Here is a 19036-nt window from a genome sequence, read left to right on the forward strand (position 1 = left end):
CTGAAAAGGGCGCCCAGAGGCGCTGTGAGGGAGGCCAGGAGGAAAAAAAAAAATCAAAGTTGAAGCTGCCTGGCAGCTGGCCGGGGTAATGTATGTAAGAGAAGGGGTCTCTCCTCCCCAGATCTTGGCCTGTCGCCCCTTCGACTTCTCATAAACGTGGAAATTTGCCATTCTCCTGGAGGAGGGGAAAGCCCATTTCACAGGAGCTGTAAAAGGGAAAGGGAAGTCCCGTGGGGAGGGGGGATGTCTGGATGTGTCTGGATGTGGGCAGGGGGCATATTGGGGAGCTGAGCAAGCGTGAACCCAGCTGTGCCGCCCCTCGGCACCCTGGGAAGAGGAGATTCAGATTCCAGATGTGCTGGAAAGGCTGGGGGAAGGGGTTGTAATTACAGCTAGGACCAGAGTTTCCTTTGCCTCCCCTAGGGGCCGCGGGAGGGAGGATTACGGTCTGGCTCATGTGGTCCCTCCTTCCTCCATCTGCACTTCCTCCTTCTTCCTCCCCTCCCCCGGCGCCCCCAAATAAATCCCAGGCCCCTCCCTTCGCCCGTCCCCAGGATCTGACGTGGGCTCGACACCTTTCTCAGCTTCTCCCTCCCGCAGCTCTAGTGCCCGAGCTTCGGCTCTCCAGGTTCCGCAACCCCCTCCCCTCCCCACCAAGCCCCGCTAGAGCACAGTAGGGACCCTCCCGATCCTCGACCCCACCCCAGACCCCCAGAAGCTATCTTGCCTCTCCCCAGTCCCCCAGCTTGGGATCCAGCTAGCTCGGTGGACCCAGGCGCCCGAGCGAGAGGGTAACCCAGGCGACCCAGCCCCTTCGGCCTTCTCGGTCCCACCCCCTGCAGCCGGAGCCGCGCCCCCTCTCCCAAAGACCTGATAGCAGAGGACAGAGGAGATTGGGCAAGGAGGGGCGGGATCCAGGCGACCCCCAGCTCAATTCTGCCCCTCCATCCCAAGGGGCAGAGAAATTGTCTTCCTTGCTAACTGCTAGCGGGGGGTGGGGGGGGAGAAAATTAAAGGGAAAAATAAGAGGAGACAGAGGAAAGGTGACAGCTAGATTATTTAGAAGAGGCGCAGAGGAGAGAAATCGGTGTGAGTCGCCATGGGGACTCCCAGGGCCCAGCACCCGCCGCCTCCCCAGCTGCTGTTCCTAATTCTGCTGAGCTGTCCCTGGATTCAGGGTAAGGACATGGGAGCGTGGGGGTAGGCCCCGGGAAGGTCCCCAGCTGGGTCCTCTACCATCCTTTCTCTGAACATCCTGGGCTTTCCGAGCTTCTGGGGGAGGGGAGGGGTACAGCTGACAGGGAAGCGGCAAGCCGCGGCTTTCTGGCTTGTACCTGGAGCCCTAAACCCCAATACTGAGAAGGTGGGGAAATGAATGAGGGGAGCTTTTACCAGCGTCTCAGGGGTTAAATCCAGGAAGAAGGGCTGGGGAAGTTGGGGAGATGTCTGCGGAGGCGGCAGAAGCAAGCAGGGTACCTGGGTGGGAGAGATGCCAGGCATTGCACATGCAAATGTTCTTGGATGTATGGACAAAGAGAGATGAACAGAGGCAGTGCTCAGAGCCCACATATTCAGTCCTCTATTCTGACCCCTTGCCAGACTCCAGGGAAGCGGGCAGAGACTGCAGAGAATGAGAGAGAGAGAGAAAGAGAGAGAGAGCCACACTGCAGAGATAGAAACCCGGAGAGAAAGCTGGGCATTGCGGAAGCGAGGGCTGGGAGGTGCTGCCAGACCCTCCGCAGAGCTCCAGGGTTGGGGGAAGAGCACCATCGAGGGGAAAAGGAAGGTAGTTCCGTGGCCCCTCTCCCCTCTGCTGGTGCTGTCCAGGGTTCATAAGAGCCAAGAGGCTCACCGAAGGCCCACACAGCCTGGGGGTGGGGTGGGGTGGAGAGGAAGGTGTAGGAGTGTGAGGGGCAGCTGGAAGCCCCTCCTCCAGTCTTGGCTCTCAGCCCAGTCTGGGACCCTCTGAGCTCCCGCAGGCCTAGCTGACTGAGGAGGGAGGAAGAGTTCTGGAAAAGATCTTTCTGGAGAAGGAAGGAGTGTGGGGCAGTGGAAGGGCTCACACAACTTCATCTCCTAGGTCTGCCCCTGAAGGAAGAAGAGGCACTGCCAGAGCCTGGAAGTGAGGCCCCCACAGCAGCCTCTGAGGCTTTGGCTGAGCTTCTCCATGGGGCCCTGCTGAGGAGGGGTCCAGAGATGGGCTACCTGCCGGGTGAGGCCCCCAGAGTGGTAGGAGTGACATAGAGAAAGAGGGAGGGACATTAACTCGGGGAGATGGGGACCCAAGCCAGGGACATTCCGAGAGAGATGGTTAGAGAGAGTCAAAACGGCATAGACAGAGAACCAGGGCAATTGAGACCAAATGATCAAGAGCCAGAGCCAGACAGAAAAACAGACCGTCAGAGAGAAAGATAGATGGAAACTCAGAGAACCAGAGTCTGAGGAATAGGCGGAGAGAGACACAGAAAGAGAGAGAAATGCAGAGAGTAGCAGATTTAGAATCATAAAATCAGAGAGCCACAAGAAGACTAAACAGAGAAGAGTTCCAGAGAGAGCAAAAGAGAGAAAGAGGGAGGGGAAAAGTGGTGCACAGGAAAGGGAGCCAGGTCTGAACGGGGAAGCATGGAGAGGCTCAAGGAGACTGCCCAGAGAGAGCCAAGCGGAAGGGCCTGGGTAGAGAGGTGGAGAGGGAGGGGTGGGGAGGTCAGGCTGTGGAAGCCTTGGGAAGGGGTGAAGAGTTCGGGTGCGGAAGGGAGAGGTGGGGGGCCTGCACCTTGTGGGGGAGGTCTTTTGGGTTCAGTGGGGGAACCCCCAGTTTCCCTCAGCCTTGCTCCCCCACCCATGGCCCAACAATTTGCTCCTTCTGCGCCCTGACTTCCCTTGCACTGTCCCAGGATCTGATCCAGACCCCACACTAGCCACCCCTCCAGCCGGCCAGACTCTTGCAGCGCCCTCCCTGCCACGGGCCACTGAGCCAGGGACAGGGCCTCTGACAACAGCTGTAACCCCTAAAGGGGGCAGGGGGGCCGGCCCCACCGCACCAGAGCTGCTGACCCCGCCCCCGGAAACTACGGCCCCGCCCCTTCCTGGCCCCGCCTCCCCAGGCCCGCCCCTCGGGCCTGAGGGAGGAGAGGAGGAGACCACGACCACGATCATCACCACGACAACTGTTACCACCACGGTGACCAGCCCAGGTGAGGCGTTTGAAAGGGGATGGGGACAGTGTGCAGGAGCATGAATGTGGGAGAGCAGGGTGGCATGCAGTGGGAGAGGCTGCTGGAAACGTGCGGAAGAAGGAGTCTGGGTCCCGATGGGAGAGGGGCCTCTGCTCAATAATAATAAAGGCTGGCATGTGTTTCTCCTTGCTGTGTACCAGCACCGTGCTGTGTGTTTTCTCTCTATTACAGCTGGGGAAGGGAGTTGTGGGCACGGGTGGGAGAGGGAGCAGCGGATAAAGATGGCGAGGGGTGCTGGGGACAAGACAGGTGAGGGCTCCTGGAGTTGCTTGGCTGGGAGGGCAAGAACACAGGGATTCACTCAACTCCAGCCACTTGTATCTCTTTAGTTCTGTGTAATAACAACATCTCGGAGGGCGAAGGGCACGTGGAGTCTCCAGATTTGGGGAGTGCCGCCAGCCGCACCGCGGGGCTCCTGGACTGCACATACAGCATCCACGTCTACCCCGGCTACGGCATCGAGATCCAGGTAACCGGACTTTGAAGCCCCCAAGCCCTTTCCTCTGGGCCCAGGTGTGTGCACAGGTTTGGCCTGGGAACCAGAGAAACTTTTCCGACTCAAATGGGCCTGTTTTCTGAGGATCTCAAAGACTCTCCTGGAGGTCTATAATCTGGCCAGTGTCACGGTGGTATCTGGGCTGCCACATTCAGGGGAAAGGAAAACAGACGGTGGGGGACTTAGGGGTCACCCACCCTGACTTACTTGTCCTGGGGGGCGGGGGTCTGGGTCTGGCTTCTTTAGGTGCAGACGCTGAACCTATCTCGGGAAGAAGAACTCCTGGTGCTGGCTGGTGGGGGGTCCCCAGGCCTGGCCCCCCGACTCCTTGCTAACTCCTCCATGCTGGGAGAAGGACAGGTCCTTCGGAGTCCAACCAACCGGCTGCTCCTGCACTTCCAGAGCCCACGGGTCCCCAGGGGCGGTGGCTTCCGGATCCACTATCAGGGTGAGGATGCTGGGGTGCTGGTGGAAGGGCAGGGCCCACACTGGGCACAAGAGACATCTCTGCGGGGCTTCTAAGCACAAGGAGATATCAGGGCCTTTTCCTCCAGACTAGGACCCTGGGGGGCAGAGCCCTCAGAGGAGATCTATACACACATATTTCACACACTCACAGACCTGTGTCTGGGTGTGCTCCCATCCAAGTGGCAGTTCATCCATTCACTCAACAAATGTTTATTGAGCACCCATTTCATACCGGCCCTGTGTTGTCCGTGGGGAGAGGAATGAACAAGCCAGATATAAATCTTCAAGGAACTCAGAATCTAGGTAAAGAGATGGACAAGTCATCAGGATGATTATAATTCAATGAGATAAGGGCCTATATCCCTATGAGGAAGGAAACACAGGCAGAGGGAACAAATTTCAAAGGGACCTAAATTTCTCCTAAGGAATATAGGGACACCTTCTTGGAGGAGGTAACGAAGCTGGGACCCAAAAGACAAGCTACTAGGGAAAGGTGGGAAGGGGAGAAAGAGAAAGGCAGGTGTCCAGATGGATGAAAAAGCATGACCCCCTTGAGGAGTTGAAGTAATTCAGCATGGAAGTTAGAATTGTCCTAGCCATGTGACCTGGGGTGAGTTACTTAACCTTTCTGTGCCTCACTGTCTCATCTGAAAAATGGGGATCATAATACTTGGCTCATGGTGTTATCAGGAAGACCAAATTAACTAATAATACATATCAAGGGCTTAAAATAGTGTCTAGTACACAGTGAGAGCGCAGAAATGTCAGTCACTGCTACAAAAAAGCCCAGAAAGTGGTGGGAGAGAAGCAGGCTACAAGAGAGCAGACCAGGAGGCAGGTTGGATTCAGATCACGAAGGGCCTCATCAGCTTCGGTAAGGAGTACAGACTACTTTATCCTGCAAGGGACATGGAGACATTTTGAAATGTTTTAAGCAAGATAGTGACAGCCTCAGATTTGTGACCTAGAAAGATCCTGCTGACTTCAGGGGGTGTGGGAGGGGATTGTATCCATGCATGACTGCATTCATGAGCACCACCCACAGAAAACCTACACACAGGTGTACATCCGTACTCACCTGTGTGTACGGGAACCTTCCCACAGTGCAAGCATATGTTCTAGCATATGTGTGTGTGTGAGGCCAGGGGCCCGGCCCACTGTCCCTTTCCAGACATTGCTGCCATCTCCAAAGTCCCTTCCTGTGCTGCTCAGAAACAGAGAGGGAACTGTGTTTTGGGCCAATGTCCCCTTCACATCACCTCATGGCCTTGCCTGCCCCTTGTGTGCTCTGCTGACCCCAGATCCCTTGTGGGCCTTATCCAGGACACATACAACCCGTCTCCCTGCCTCACACCCTCTCCAGTTTCTCCTGAGGCCTCTGTTTGGGCCCCAGGGACTCATATGTGCAAGCTGGAGAGACCTATTCACGGAGGGGCCAGTGAGTTGGGGGCCACGTAATTGGCGGTCAGGTCAGCAGGGAGCAAGGGCATGCCTGAGGGCTTAGGGCCAAGGGCTGGACTTCCAATGGTACAAAATGGCTCACTGCTGGCTCCCTTACGCAGCCACTTCCCTAGGGCACTGAAAATAGGACTCTTTAGACAAAGTGGAACATTTGGGGAAGCAGGGCTATTGCATAAATTGGCCTTCATTACCTGCCTCAGTCTTCCCTGCCTTGCGGCTTCTCCAGGCACCTCTGGGACCGAGGCCCTGTTTAAGCCCTCCCCAGTCAGCACTAGCTGGGGCCTCTGGTCCAGAGTGGCCTCATTAGCTTCTCTGAAAGGCCAAAGGCTCCGTCACTGCTCGCCCCAAGCCCAGCAAACATTCCCGTTTACAAAACCCTGGCGCCAACTGTTGTTTCGTGCACTTCTCGCAGCCCCCCGAGGGTGGCCACTGGCCACTCCACCCTGAGAGGAACAAAGGCTTATAGGGATCGCTCAGACACCCGCAAGCACACCGCAGAGTAGGGAGGCACATCCTCAGCCCCGACTCCCAGTCGTTCGTCAATCGAGACTGAGGGACAACTGCTTAAGATTTTCTGAGCACTTTCTATGTGTGAGGTGCTTTGCGTGTCTCTTTCCTTTAACTGGAAGGCCGGTTGTCAATGATGGGACTTATTACTGCTATTTACAGGTGACAGCCACCCCCCCTGCCCCGAGGTGGCATCACCCGCTCAAGGTGACACAGCGAATAAGTCGTGGAGCTAGAACTGGAAGTCGGGTGTACCCGTCTCCCAATCCAGTTTGTATGGTTGCATACCACCTCTGGGCTGCATCGATGGATCGGTTAGGCTAGGCTTTTGGGAGACAAAATAAATAAGGCCTGGTTCAGTCTCACCATACAATAGGCAGCAGTTCATGTGATGATAAAATTATGCATGCACAGGTGTGGAGGCAAGAAAGAGACTAACTCTATGGGAGAGGGGAGGGGTCAGGAAGACTTCCTGGAAGAGGTAGTACTTAAGTTACTCCTTGAAAGATGAGAAAGAGTGGGAAAAGGGCCTTGCAGGTAGGGGAAATGATGTCACAAAACTACACTGTGTAGGCTATATGGGTTGTGGGTGCTAAGAACTGAAGCTGGAGGTGTTGGGCTGGACGCAGTGGTGGAAGGGGCTTGAATGTCAATCCAAAGCATTTGGGGTTCATTCTGTTGGTCGTGGAGAGCCATCAAGAGGCTAATATTCATTTAAACCACTGTGTTCTAGAAGCTTTTGGGGTCTATCTCAGTAGACTGTGGACTCTCAGAGGACAAGGCCTGGGTCTTTTTCACCTCTCTGCACTAGCACCCAGCCAAGGAAATGCTTGTTGAATTTTGAAGTAGGGAGACCAGGTCTCTGACAGAAACACTCAGGGCTGGAGAGTCAGCAAAAACAAAGGCCCACACAAGCTGGAACCTCCCAAGCATGGCTACCCAGAAACAGACACACAGAACTGTGTCAGGACCAAATTTAGGGTCCATTGTCTACTGCCAAGTCACTTCCTTCCTTCTTTCCTTCCTTCCTCCCTCCCTCCCTCCCTTTCTTCCTTCCTTCCTTTTTTTAAAAGTTTACTTATTTAAGTAATCTCTACACCCAACGTGGGGCTCGAACACGTGACCCCAAGATCAAGAGTTCCACGTTCTTCCGACTAAGCCAGCCAGGTGCTCCCCCCGAGTCACTATCTATTTATTTGTTTTATCTCTTGTGATTCCACAAGAGTTTCAGGAGGCTTGCAAAAAAGAGTGCAGCAAAATTAAATGAAATAAGAAAATGGGTACCAGGAAGTGCTTATAAAGATGAAAAAAATAGAATGTGGATGGACAAGCCATCGTTGCTAGGGACAAGCCTTAATCTGGTTCTGAGCTTCTTAGCAGCCAGCACAAAAAGAGAGATCACTCAGTTCTCACTGCAAGAGAGAAGAGAAACCAGTTCCTTAAGGAAAGCAAAGCCCTTCCTAGCACTTCGGCTTCATTGAGGGGGGATTCATTGAGGGGGCACTGAGTATTAAGGTCTGCAATGACAAGATAGTCAAAGCTCCTAAAGGAGTTTCATGTGGCTCCTCTGGATGAAAGCTGAGGGTCTATTCCCACCATGCACCTCAGTGAAAGAGCGTGTGTGCAGAGGGGAGAAAATACTATGAGGCACTTAATAACCAATTGCTACATCTGGAAAATGGATCACAGCCTTACTCTGGCTACCTCAAAAGCACTGCATGAACTCATTTTAGAAGCTGGACAAGCTCTGCAAATACTATATGTTATTATTAGAGCTGGATGGGTTCACAGTGGTCAACTGATTTGCGTGAGGTCACCACAGCAAGTGAGTGCTAAAAGCCAGAATTTCTTTGGGTCTCAGATACTTCATCTATAAAATGGAGGCCAAAGTGGGTGGATTACAAAGACTAGGGGAGAGAAGGAATGTTGAGATTGCCTCTTCGTGAGACCAAGTGCCCATATGAGAACTCCAGTATGGAGCTGTCTGTGCCACCAGGGGACCTGGGAAGAGGGAAGGAAATGCTAGGGGGTTGGTGAGAGAGGTTGGCATGGGAAAGAAAGTCCTCCTTCTCCCTGCTCTGCCTGATCCAGCCTACCTCCTGAGCTGCGGCTTCCCTCCCCGGCCAGCCCATGGGGATGTGAGTGTGACTGACCTGCACCCTGGGGGCACTGCCACCTTCCACTGTGATTCAGGCTACCAGCTGCAGGGTGAGGAGACCCTTATCTGCCTCAACGGCACCCGGCCAGCCTGGAGCGGTGAACCCCCCAGCTGCATGGGTGAGTCTCCTGCACGATAGGTGGGGCTTCTGTTCTGGAAGCCCCACTGGGAGGGTACTATCTTGGCAGTCCCTATCTTTGGGGAACATCCATCTTGAAGGGGTTTCTGCCTGGAAGAGGGCCTATCCTGGTGTCTCCATCTGGAGCTCTTTACACAGAAGGTCTCTACCCTTGGAGAATCTCCATCCTTGGCGGGCGCGGGTGTCTCTATCTGGGGATGTCCTACCTAAAGTGTTTCCATTTGGGGAGTCACCGTTCTGGAGGTCTCTTCTTTCAGAGACTCCTCATCCTCCAGGAAACCGTTCTGGAGGTCTCTTCTTTCAGAGACTCCTCATCCTCCAGGAAACCGTTCTGGAGGTCCGTATTTAGAGGATCTCTGTCCTGGGGAACTTTCATCCCAGGGACCCCATCTTGATTTCCATTTGAGGGCTTCAATTTTGGGGATCCCTCATAACTCCCCATGCCAGGGAGTGTTCATATTAGCAGGATTTCCATCCTAGGGGGTGTCCATTCTGGGGTTTTTCTATTCTAGGACTGGTTCCCTCCTGGGTGATGGCCTTGGAAAAGGTCCCATCCTCTGGGCTGAGCCCGTAAGGCAGAGACCACTCTGAGTCCAGGTCTCAACCAAAGGTGTGGATGTAACAGCTCTGAAGACATGAGGACAAGTCACCTTAACATGTCTCCCCTCTACCCACAGCATCCTGTGGTGGCACCATCCACAATGCTACTCTGGGCCGCATTGTGTCCCCTGAGCCTGGGGGAGCGGCAGGGCCCAACCTCACCTGCCGTTGGGTCATCGAAGCAGCTGAGGGGCGCCGGCTTCACCTGCACTTCGAGAGGGTCTCACTGGATGAGGACAATGACCGGTGAGGGTCTGGGCCTTGGGTCAGAGGTCCCCACCTCCGGGAAATAGGAAGGCTGCAGTGGGGAGTCAGACAGATCCAGGGTGGATCCCAGTTAAAATGTGTGTCAAACACAGATTAGTCCTTCCCCTTTCTTAGGCGGTACAGCTGTGCAAACTTAGACGAATCATTGACCCTGTGTGTGCTTCAGTTTCCTCTTCAGTAGAACGGAGATCATAGGACCTCCTTCTGACGGTTTCTATGAGGACAAATGCGTTAAGATACGTGAAGTGCTTAGAAGGGTGCCAGGCACACAGTGAGCCTGGTAAATGTGTTTGTCTTCGTCATCATCATCGGTACCATCTCTTGCCTAACAAACCGATACCTCAGCGCTACCACTAGTGATGTTGGGCAGGTGACTCTTTCTGGGCCTCAGTTTCCTCATCTATAAAATCAGGGATAATAAATCGTACTGACTCGAGGGCTCTTCTGAAAAGTAAATGAGATAAAATGTGTGAAGGCTTAGCGTACATGGTACATAGTCAATGCTTGAAAATAATAGCTGTGAAAGTGAGTTAGGAGAGCCAGCAAGAGGCGAGGCAGCTTCTGAGGGGAAACTGAGCTCCTGGCCACCCTTCTGTTCATCCCAGGCTGATGGTGCGCTCAGGCGGGAGTCCCCTCTCCCCAGTCATCTATGACTCGGACATGGATGACGTCCCAGAGCGGGGTCTCATCAGTGATGCCCAGTCCCTCTATGTGGAGCTGCTTTCAGAGACACCTGCCAATCCCCTGCTGCTAAGCCTCCGATTTGAAGGTAAGTGCCCTCCTCCGGGGGGCCCCAACTCCTGCACTTTCCCGTCTTGCTGATGGCCAGGTATGATCACAAGCACATACCCTGTCCCTGCTCATCTCTGTGTTTGGATCTCCGGAAACTAACTTCCTCCCCACCCCAAAACTACAAGGATCCCCTCATGTGGACCCCTTCTAATTCCTGGGGTGGGTTTTCCCGTTTAAGTTTCACAGAGGGCTGGATCCAGGTGCACAGCCAAGACACCAGGCACCTTCATGTCTCAGTGCTTTCCTCTGTGTTGGCTTCACCGTCAGTCAGGCTGTCAGTCTGTGGTGCACCTAGCAGTTCCAGACTGACGTACCACCAACATAGTAAGTCCATCAGAAAGAGAAAGGGTACCACTTTGCTAAGAGCTTCAGCAAAAATGCCAGGAAGGGCTCTCATTTTTCTGGCTTAGGTCATTGTGTCCACACCTGAGCCAATTACTGAAGCTCAGGGCAGGTGGTGTTATGATTGGCAGATCCACATCATATGACCATCCATAGTTGGCCCTAACTGGACCTCATAGACTGGAAATGGGTGAGGCATGTGTCCCAAAATGAAAGTAGGAGTGCTATGAACAGAAGAAGGGGGACTAGATGCTGGACAGGTAGAAACAAGGAAGTCAGTGCTCATGGGAGAAGGAAGAGGCATTTGAGCTGGGCCTTACTGGATAGAGAGAATTTTATTATTTTATTTTATTTTATTTTTTAGAGAGTGAGAGAGAGGGGGGTGGGGAGAGGCAGAGAATCCCAAGCAGACTCCATGCCCAGTGTGGAGCCCAATGTGGGGCTCAGTCTCACAACCCTGAGACCATGACCTGAGCCGAAATCAAGAGCCAGACCCTTAACTGCTTGAGCCACCCAGGTGTTCCTAGGATAGAGAGAATTCTAAAAGTGGGAGATTAGGGATGAGCATCTCAGATGAATGGAACAGTGTGAGCAACAGTAGAGAAAGGCCTGGTATTGTATGGGAAATAGAGAATTTCAGTGTGCCTGGAGCAGAGGATTTGTGCAAGCAGTAGCAGGAGAGAGACAAAGAAAGTAAAATGCTCAGAGAGGGGAGGGGCTGGTTTCTGGTGTGAATCAAGGGAGAAATGGAATTGGCACTGGGCCCTGATGGATGCATAGGATTTGGACATGACACCTCATCCGGTTTAAGTAACAGTGAACTAGAACAGTAGATCTAGTTAATAAAATATAAATTGCCTGTTAGATTTGAAAATGTGAAAACAATTCCCAGGTTTGAGGTCTGCCTCCCTAGTTGTGGACCACTGCTGCTCCATGAGCTTCAGATTCCTCTGATCGTTTTGCAGCTAAGACACGATCACGTGGGCAAAAACTAAAATGATCTCCAAATGTTCATTTTTGCTGAGTTAGTCCAAAGTCAAAATTGAGTAGCTTCTGCATTCACTGCATTTTTGGATTCTAGCTACAGCATGGATAATCAAGGGTGGGGAGAATCTGTTCTTTTTTTTTTTTTAAGATCATTTATGGGGCACCTGGGTGGTCAGTCATTAAGCGGCCGACTCTTGGTTTCAGCTCAGGTCATAATCTCAGGGCCGTGAGATCAGGACCCAAGTTGGGCTCTGCACTCAGCAGGGCATCTGCTCAAGATTCTCTCTCTCCCTCTCCCTCTGCCCCTCCCAACCCCTGCACTCTCTCTCTCTTTCTAAGATTTATTTATTTACTTTAGGGAGAGAGAGAGAGAGAGACAGAGAGCATGAGCAGGGGGAGCGGCAGAGGGAGAGAAAGAATCCACAAGTAGACTCTCCGATGAGTGCAGAGCCCAATGTTGACTCCATTTGATCCCACGACCCCGAGGTCATGACCTGAGCTGAAACCAAGGGTCAGACACTTAACCCACTGAGGCACTCAGGTGCCCCTCTACTGTTATTTTTGAGGAGAGAACACACCTGCATGAGCCAGTTCTCCAAAGGCACCCTTTCCCCTCCCTCCTCTGCAGTTTCCAAAACCAAGTGGCTCTGGCAGGGAATCAAGCAATCTGGGTTTGAGACCTGATTCTGTGTGACATTGGGCAAGCGATTTTTTTGTCTGTAGACCTCAGTTTCCTTATCCGTAGAATGAGGGCTGGGATTTGACTAGCCTAAGGGTTTCCCTCTAGAGGCCAGGAAGGTAACATATATGTGTGAGTGAGAAGGTTAGGATTTTCGGGAGACTGGAGAGTGAAAGCTAAGCCCAAAGGCATTCCATTTTAAACAGCCCACCAAGTGGCCAAAGCACACTTGAATTCAGCCCAAGTCTCCCCAACTCTGAGATCCCCTGAGGCCCATCCTCATGCTTACTTTCTGGGACTGACCCCCTCTCTAGCCTTTGAAGAAGATCGCTGCTTCGCTCCCTTCCTGGCACACGGCAATGTCACCACTACGGACCCTGAGTACCGCCCAGGGGCACTGGCCACCTTCTCGTGCCTCCCAGGATATGCCCTGGAGCCCCCTGGCCCCCCAAATGCCATCGAATGTGTGGATCCCACAGAACCCCACTGGAACGACACAGAGCCAGCCTGCAAGGGTGAGCCCTCCACGTCCGTAGGAGCTCCTTCGGTCTGCAGACTACCCTGAGCTGGGGATCTTAGGGAGGCCATTCAGGAAGGAGACTTGCATATCCAAACCCAGTAAACCCAGGCCTTGGGTAAATCCTTGTCCTTTTCAGAGATAGTTTTCTTAGCTGAATAAATTGGTGGGTTTGTTACAGAATTTAGGGGTCACAACCCAAATGTCCTGAAGAGCTCCAGCTGGAGCTAAGTCATGTGATGGGGGTAATGCATAGGCTGGAGAGTGGGTGGGGTTAGGTGAGAGCAGGGCCGGGGGTTGGGCACAGGTAGCAGGTAACAGGGAGCCTGTGAGGCGGTCTGGTGCACCCAGCTGGGAGTGGTGAGGCCCTTGGTGAAATGAAGACTGAGTTCCGATTCTGCCCCCCCTTGTCCCCAAGCCATGTGTGGAGGGGAGCTGTCAGAGGCGGCTGGTGTGGTCCTCTCTCCCGACTGGCCCCAGAGCTATAGCCCCGGCCAGGACTGTGTGTGGGGCCTGCACGTCCAGGAAGAGAAGCGCATCTTGCTCCAAGTTGAGATGTACGTTCAGGTGCTGCTGGGGGTGTGATGGGTGTGGGCTCAGTGAAGTGTGGTATGACAACACCCTAGCCTGCGCTGTGAGCCTGGCTGGCTGCGCAAGATGAAAGAGGCGACTAAGGGTTCAGGATGGGGGTGTGGGTTGTCAGGTAGACCTAGGTACAAATCGCCTTGGATTTGTCCAGGCGACTCTGGACAAGGACACGGGTAATGCAGCCTTCTGCAGGGGCTATAGTGTGAAAAGAGGGCTCTGGCCTGGTGTCTCTCACTCTTTGGCTATTTCTGAGGCTGCCCCTGGAGGGGTTTCCAGGAACCCAGGCCCAAACTGCGGCCTAGTCACCAACATGCGAGGTGGTGGTGGGTGTGGGGAGAAGCCAGTGAGCTGATTTAGTATGAAATGGCCATGTGACCAGATGGAACCAGAAGTGGGCATGGCCCCAAAGTGGATACTCCTGGCAGGGGCAGGGAGTTGGGCCGCACTTGAGCGAGACTGTGCATCACCTGGGGATGGAGGAGGGGCCAGAGAGTTCGAGGAGTTCCTAAGGAGTTGGGCTGGGAATCAGGAAACAGGAACTGGTAAGAGCCACAGAACGAGTGGAACCCTGAGGGGCTAGCACAGAGAAGCCCATAATTGCTCAAAGGGCGGCCAGACCTGGGATGGGGGAATGTGGACAGAGCTGGAAAGTAGGTAGGGTTACTAATGAACTGGGTTAGGGATTGGGCAGAACCGCATAGGAGGGGCCAATCGTAACCCAGCCTGCACATCTGGTTCCACTCCCTGCAGCCTGAATGTGCGTGAAGGGGACATGCTGACATTGTTCGACGGGGACGGTCCCAGCGCCCGAGTCCTGGCCCAGCTGCGGGGACCTCAACCGCGCCGCCGCCTCCTCTCCTCTGGGCCTGACCTCACGCTACAGTTCCAGGCACCGCCAGGGCCCCCAAACCCGGGCCTGGGGCAGGGTTTCGTGTTGCATTTCAAAGGTACCGAGGTCTAGGGTCCTGAAATGCGCAGGGGTCCGGCAGGCCAGGGATCCCGGGAGGGGCGCGGCCCCCGAGGCTGGAAGGGCTCCCGGAGTCGGTCGCAGGACAGCCTCCAAACTCGCTGTCACCCCCCTGCAGAGGTCCCGAGGAACGACACGTGCCCGGAGCTGCCACCTCCGGAGTGGGGCTGGAGGACGGCCTCCCACGGGGACCTGATCCGGGGCACGGTGCTTACTTACCAGTGCGAGCCTGGCTACGAGCTGCTCGGCTCCGACATCCTCACCTGCCAGTGGGACCTGTCCTGGAGCGCGGCGCCGCCCGCCTGCCAAAAGAGTGAGCCCGGGCCCCGCCCAGGTCTCTCATGGCCCCGCCCCTGCCCGTCGGGGTTTGGCCGCTCCGCTTGGGCCCCGCCCAACCCCTTTGCGGCCAGCTTCTGTCCCTTTTTGCCCCCGCCCCTGTCCCGGCCGAGTTTCTCAACCCTTCGCTGTGGATTCTGCCCGGATCTTACTCAGGCCCCGTCCCTTAAGCCTTTGGGTTCCACTCCTCTGATCCTCGGTGTCCCGAAACTGTCCCCTCTGGACCCCACTCTCATCTCCGGTTTGCGCCCCTCTCCCGTGCACTGTTCCGGGCTCTGACCGGGTTTCCTCTGGGTCCCGCCTTACCTTCTCGTGGTCCCGCCCCCACCCCCTCCTGGCCCCGCCTCTGTCGCGTCAGAATCCCGCCTCTCCCCGGGCTCGCCCCCGTCAACTCTGTACTCAGCTCTTCCCCTTCTAGACCCTGCTCCAGTCTCAGTCCCCCACCCTTGACGTTACGGGGAGTCACTTCGCTGGGGCCTAGGCTGGTCAGAGAACTTGGTTTATTTTAATGCAGTCATTGAAGCCCCATGCTGGGTTGCGGTTATGCAGAGGGGCTGGGGTCCCTCCTGATCCTGGCGGAGCTCGCAGTCCAGAAGGGGGACGTTTAAACAGCTCAGGATATTACAGAGCCGTAACTGCAGGGTGATTCGGTGCAAAGTACTTAACATCTCTGAGTCGTGGCTGCCTCACCGGTGAAACAGGAATAAGGGCTGTGAAGAGTTTTCACACAGTACCTCTGCATGAACAGTTTAGTAGCTGCTATAAATAATAAAGAAGCGCTGTGGGAAGTGGGGTGGTTCATTGTTCCGGGGAGAGGACAGGAGATTTCACAGAGGAGGTGATATTTGAAGGAGCTAGGAGTGTTTATCTCTTAGAATAGCAGAAAGCGGTGGCGTCTTGTCATTTTCTCCAAATTTGGGGAAGCCTGCCACAAGGATATGGGATTGTAGGTCTTCCACCTGGCCCTGGGGGGCAATGGTGGGACCGATGAGGTCAAGTTCAGGAAAGCAGATTTGTGCTGGACACAAGGAAAACTTTCTGGTTGACCCAGCTCCCCATCTCGAGAAGGACTGACAGGATGTCCAGTCTGAAACCCAGACAGGACAGGGGAAGGGATGGAGGCAGGGCCCAGAGGGGATAGGGCCCGGCCAAGGCAGCACATTGAGCCTGAAGCTGAGCTGAGACCCAAGTCTCTGAGTCTCGGCCCAGTGCTCTGGGCCTCTGACGGGGCTGAGGGGCCATGGGCCAGTTATTTGACCACCCTGAGCCCCGCTAGATGAGTCACGGTGACGTCTCGGGATCCTCAGGGTATAGGATACTGTTTGTAAAGCATTTAGCAGAGGTCCATATACAAGAAATGGCTCTGATTGTTATTTGCACAAGGTTGTAAACGAGCACCCGCAGGGCAGGCTGTGCGAGTGAGTGGAGGGTGCTGGGGATGACTGGACGAGCGGAGCAGGAGGGCTGGGCCCCTCTAAAGAGCACAGCTGCCGTGCCGCCTAAGACCACCGTGCGGGGCCGGCGGCGCTGGGATGTAGTCACATGCTCTGGTACGGGGGCAAAATATTTCACATTTCATCCTCAGATGGGGGCCTGGCTTGTCCCCACTGCTCTTTTCTGGAAGAAGCCTGAAATCTAAAGTGCACCAAATTTTCCATTTTTCCAACTTCTGATCTCTTCATTTGGAGGAAATGGTGGGAGATGGGGGTTTGCTTAGGGCGAAAATGGCCCATGGCTCAGGCAGCTCCCGGCCCTCAGCTTCCGGGAGATCTTTTAAGGCCTGAGCTCCCCCTGAACTTGCCCTCCCGCCAACAGTCATGACTTGCGCCGACCCTGGTGAGATCACCAACGGGCACCGTACCACCTCAGACGCTGGCTTCCCTGTGGGCTCTCACGTCCAGTACCGCTGTCTGCCGGGGTACAGCCTGGAGGGGGCGGCCGTGCTCACCTGCTACAGCCGGGACACGGGCACACCCAAGTGGAGCGACCGGGTCCCCAAGTGTGCCTGTGAGCCTGGGGACACCCTGGGAAGGGTGGCTGGGTGGCCTGCTCAGCAGCGAGCCGGGAGGTGACTGACGTATGCCCTGCAGTGAAGTATGAGCCGTGCCTGAACCCAGGGGTGCCAGAGAACGGCTATCAGACGTTGTACAAGCATCACTACCAGGCCGGCGAGTCTCTGCGCTTCTTCTGCTACGAAGGCTTTGAGCTCATCGGCGAGGTCACCATCACCTGTGTGCCCGGCCACCCCTCCCAGTGGACCAGCCAGCCCCCACTCTGCAAAGGTGCCCGGGCAGACAGGGCAGGAGGGGGCACGGCAGGGTCTGGGGAGTGACGGGACTGGGAAAGTCAGGTAGTAGCAAATTTGAGAGCAACGGTAACCCTGCTGAGCTCCCCATTCACCGCCTGTGGGATCTGGTCCTCACAAGTACACCCAGGGGTCCTGGGGAATTTCAAGGTCATGGAATTGTCCTAAGGGATGTAGCAGAGGGGGCCTTGGCTTGGAAGTCTCTTGCCCTCTGGGTAGGTCTCAGGTTCCCCATTTTTGACAAATTCTACAGACCCGATTAGTTCAGACTGCCCAAGAACCCTGAACTTCTCGGGGTCTGGAGAAGGAGGAAGAAGGCCCTGCCCTGACTACTCCTCCCCTGGCCCCCACCAAAGGAAGGCTAAAGTTTATGTTGAGCAGAGGGCAGAGAGAACCAGGCTGTCCAGCCCAGCCCCACTGGGCTCCCGGCCTCTACCCAGCCTCCTTCCCTCCCTGGCTCAGACCCCGTCCCCTCCCCCTCCTCTCCCTGCAGTGGCCTATGAGGAGCTCCTGGACAACCGAAAACTGGAAGGTCAGTGAGGGCACAGGTGGAGACCCAGGCCTGGCCGAGTCGGGAGGGCAAGGCAGAGGCCGGGGGCAGGAGGCCAGGCCCCGGAGGGGTGAGGCCCAGGGTTTGAGGCCCAGGGTTCGAGGCCCAGGGCAGGAGGCTGGGAGAGGCCAGTGGGCTGGGCCCAGCCCCAGCTCACTGGCCTCTCCTCTCCCCAGTGACCCAGACCACAGACCCGTCGCGGCAGCTGGAGGGTGGGAACCTCGCCTTGGCCATCCTGCTGCCCCTAGGCCTGGTCATTGTCCTCGGCAGTGGCGTTTACATATACTACACCAAGTAAGTACCCTACTCGGGGAGCTGCTCGCCAGGGCAGACGTCCTGCCTGCCTGGCACAGATGCCTGGGTGAGGGGGGGGTTGGGGGCTCACCTCTCGATAAGCCCCTCTATCTCCTCCCTCTCCCAGACTACAGGGAAAATCCCTCTTCGGCTTCTCGGGCTCCCATTCCTACAGCCCCATCACTGTGGAGTCAGACTTCAGCAACCCACTGTATGAAGCTGGGGTGAGCTCTTCCCCTCCCCCTGGGGAGCCACATCTCAGCTCCCCCAGGGCTCCAGATCTTTCTCTCAAAGTCTTTGTAATACCCATCTTGGGGATTTCAAACTCAGCTGCAACACAGCAGGTCGGGTGTGCCTGTCGGGAGTGGAGGCATGGTGGGGACTGTGGCTAAGGGGCCAACTTGTGCCCCATCTCGTCTGTAGTGAAAACTTAGGCCCAGTTGCCAGGTCTTCCAGTTGTTCAAGACAACCCAAAAACTCAGATTTGTGTGTGATTTTAAGATACCGTAAGATGAACCAAATATCCCCAGGCCAGATTCAGCCCCATTCCCACCCCATGGCTCCCAAACCTCAGGATCCATGTTATTTTAAAAACCCAGGTCCTTCCCCTCCCTGGTGGATGCCTCCTCCCATTTTGTTCCCTCCTCCATCCCCGTCCCGCTCCAGCAACTGACCCCATCTCTCTGTCTCCAGGATACACGGGAGTATGAAGTTTCCATCTGAACCCCAAGACTAAGGCTGCAGGACCCAGGACGCCCTTCCCCTCCCCACTCTGGGCAGGGAGGAGTACAGGACCTCATCTCTGGCTCCTTTCCTCCCTGCTGTGTAAATAGTCTCCTGGTCCCACGAGGGGGCTTTGACGGCCCCGGGACCCTACAGTAAATAAACCAGCATCCTGCCGCCCAAGCCTCCTCTTCTCAGTTGCCAAACAAGGGGCCTGCCCCTCCCCTCCCGCCCTTCTGGCTTTTGGACCCTGGGAGGGGAACTCAGCCCCTCTGCAACTCCTGGGGCCCCTCCGGCCCAGGGCACCGCCCCCCCCCCAAGGACTGCCTGAGAGTTCTGCTATTCCCTTGGCCCTGAAGGCTCTTCCCAGTTGCTCTGGCCACAGGCCTCACCCCTGGGCTCCGGAGGGTCAGAAGAGGGATGAGGGGGAAAGCAGGAACAAGGCCCCCTACCCGCTTCATGCCATCACCCAGCCCACCATCTCCCCACCTTTGCTTCTGGATTTTTGGTTTTGAGCAATAAACAGAAAACCACCATTTGTAACTGGGCTGGTGGGGTGTGGGAAGGTGGGTCACGGGTGGGCTGGAGAGAGGCCTGGGGGAAAGGGAACAGTTTGGGAAATCG

General features: G+C 55.4%; 1 protein-coding gene across 2 annotated transcripts; it reads left to right on the top strand.

The window, feature by feature from the left end:
- Window positions 1-1022: 1022 nt before the first annotated feature.
- On the top strand, window positions 1023-18595 carry SEZ6L2 (seizure related 6 homolog like 2). Of its 2 annotated transcripts, XM_028109920.2 has the most exons (18): window positions 1023-1178; window positions 2081-2212; window positions 2895-3194; window positions 3566-3705; window positions 3979-4180; window positions 8260-8445; window positions 9143-9311; window positions 9938-10101; window positions 12447-12647; window positions 13068-13206; window positions 13988-14184; window positions 14323-14517; window positions 16356-16547; window positions 16631-16822; window positions 17339-17377; window positions 17572-17689; window positions 17817-17913; window positions 18383-18595. In XM_028109920.2, the coding sequence occupies exons 1-18, from the start codon at window positions 1100-1102 to the stop codon at window positions 18410-18412; spliced, it is 2772 nt and encodes a 923-aa protein (XP_027965721.1). In that variant the 5' UTR covers window positions 1023-1099; the 3' UTR covers window positions 18413-18595. The 2 variants fall into 2 exon arrangements, with proteins under 2 accessions (XP_027965721.1, XP_027965722.1); XM_028109921.2 differs by lacking the exon at window positions 17339-17377.
- Window positions 18596-19036: the final 441 nt, after the last annotated feature.

The sequence above is a fragment of the Eumetopias jubatus genome, unplaced genomic scaffold, assembly GCF_037043125.1.
Source record: "Eumetopias jubatus isolate StellerSeaLion01/CBP00866 unplaced genomic scaffold, mEumJub1_p1.0 scaffold_12, whole genome shotgun sequence".
NCBI classification, from domain to species: Eukaryota; Metazoa; Chordata; class Mammalia; order Carnivora; family Otariidae; genus Eumetopias; species Eumetopias jubatus.

Excerpts from the sequence above, each read along its gene's own strand:
- SEZ6L2 (XM_028109920.2), top strand. The coding sequence starts at position 1,100 with ATGGGGACTCCCAGGGCCCAGCACCCGCCGCCTCCCCAGCTGCTGTTC. Across the intron at positions 12,648-13,067 it reads CACAGAGCCAGCCTGCAAGG|CCATGTGTGGAGGGGAGCTG; the intron begins GTGAGCCCTCCA and ends CTTGTCCCCAAG. Across the intron at positions 13,207-13,987 it reads ATCTTGCTCCAAGTTGAGAT|CCTGAATGTGCGTGAAGGGG; the intron begins GTACGTTCAGGT and ends CACTCCCTGCAG.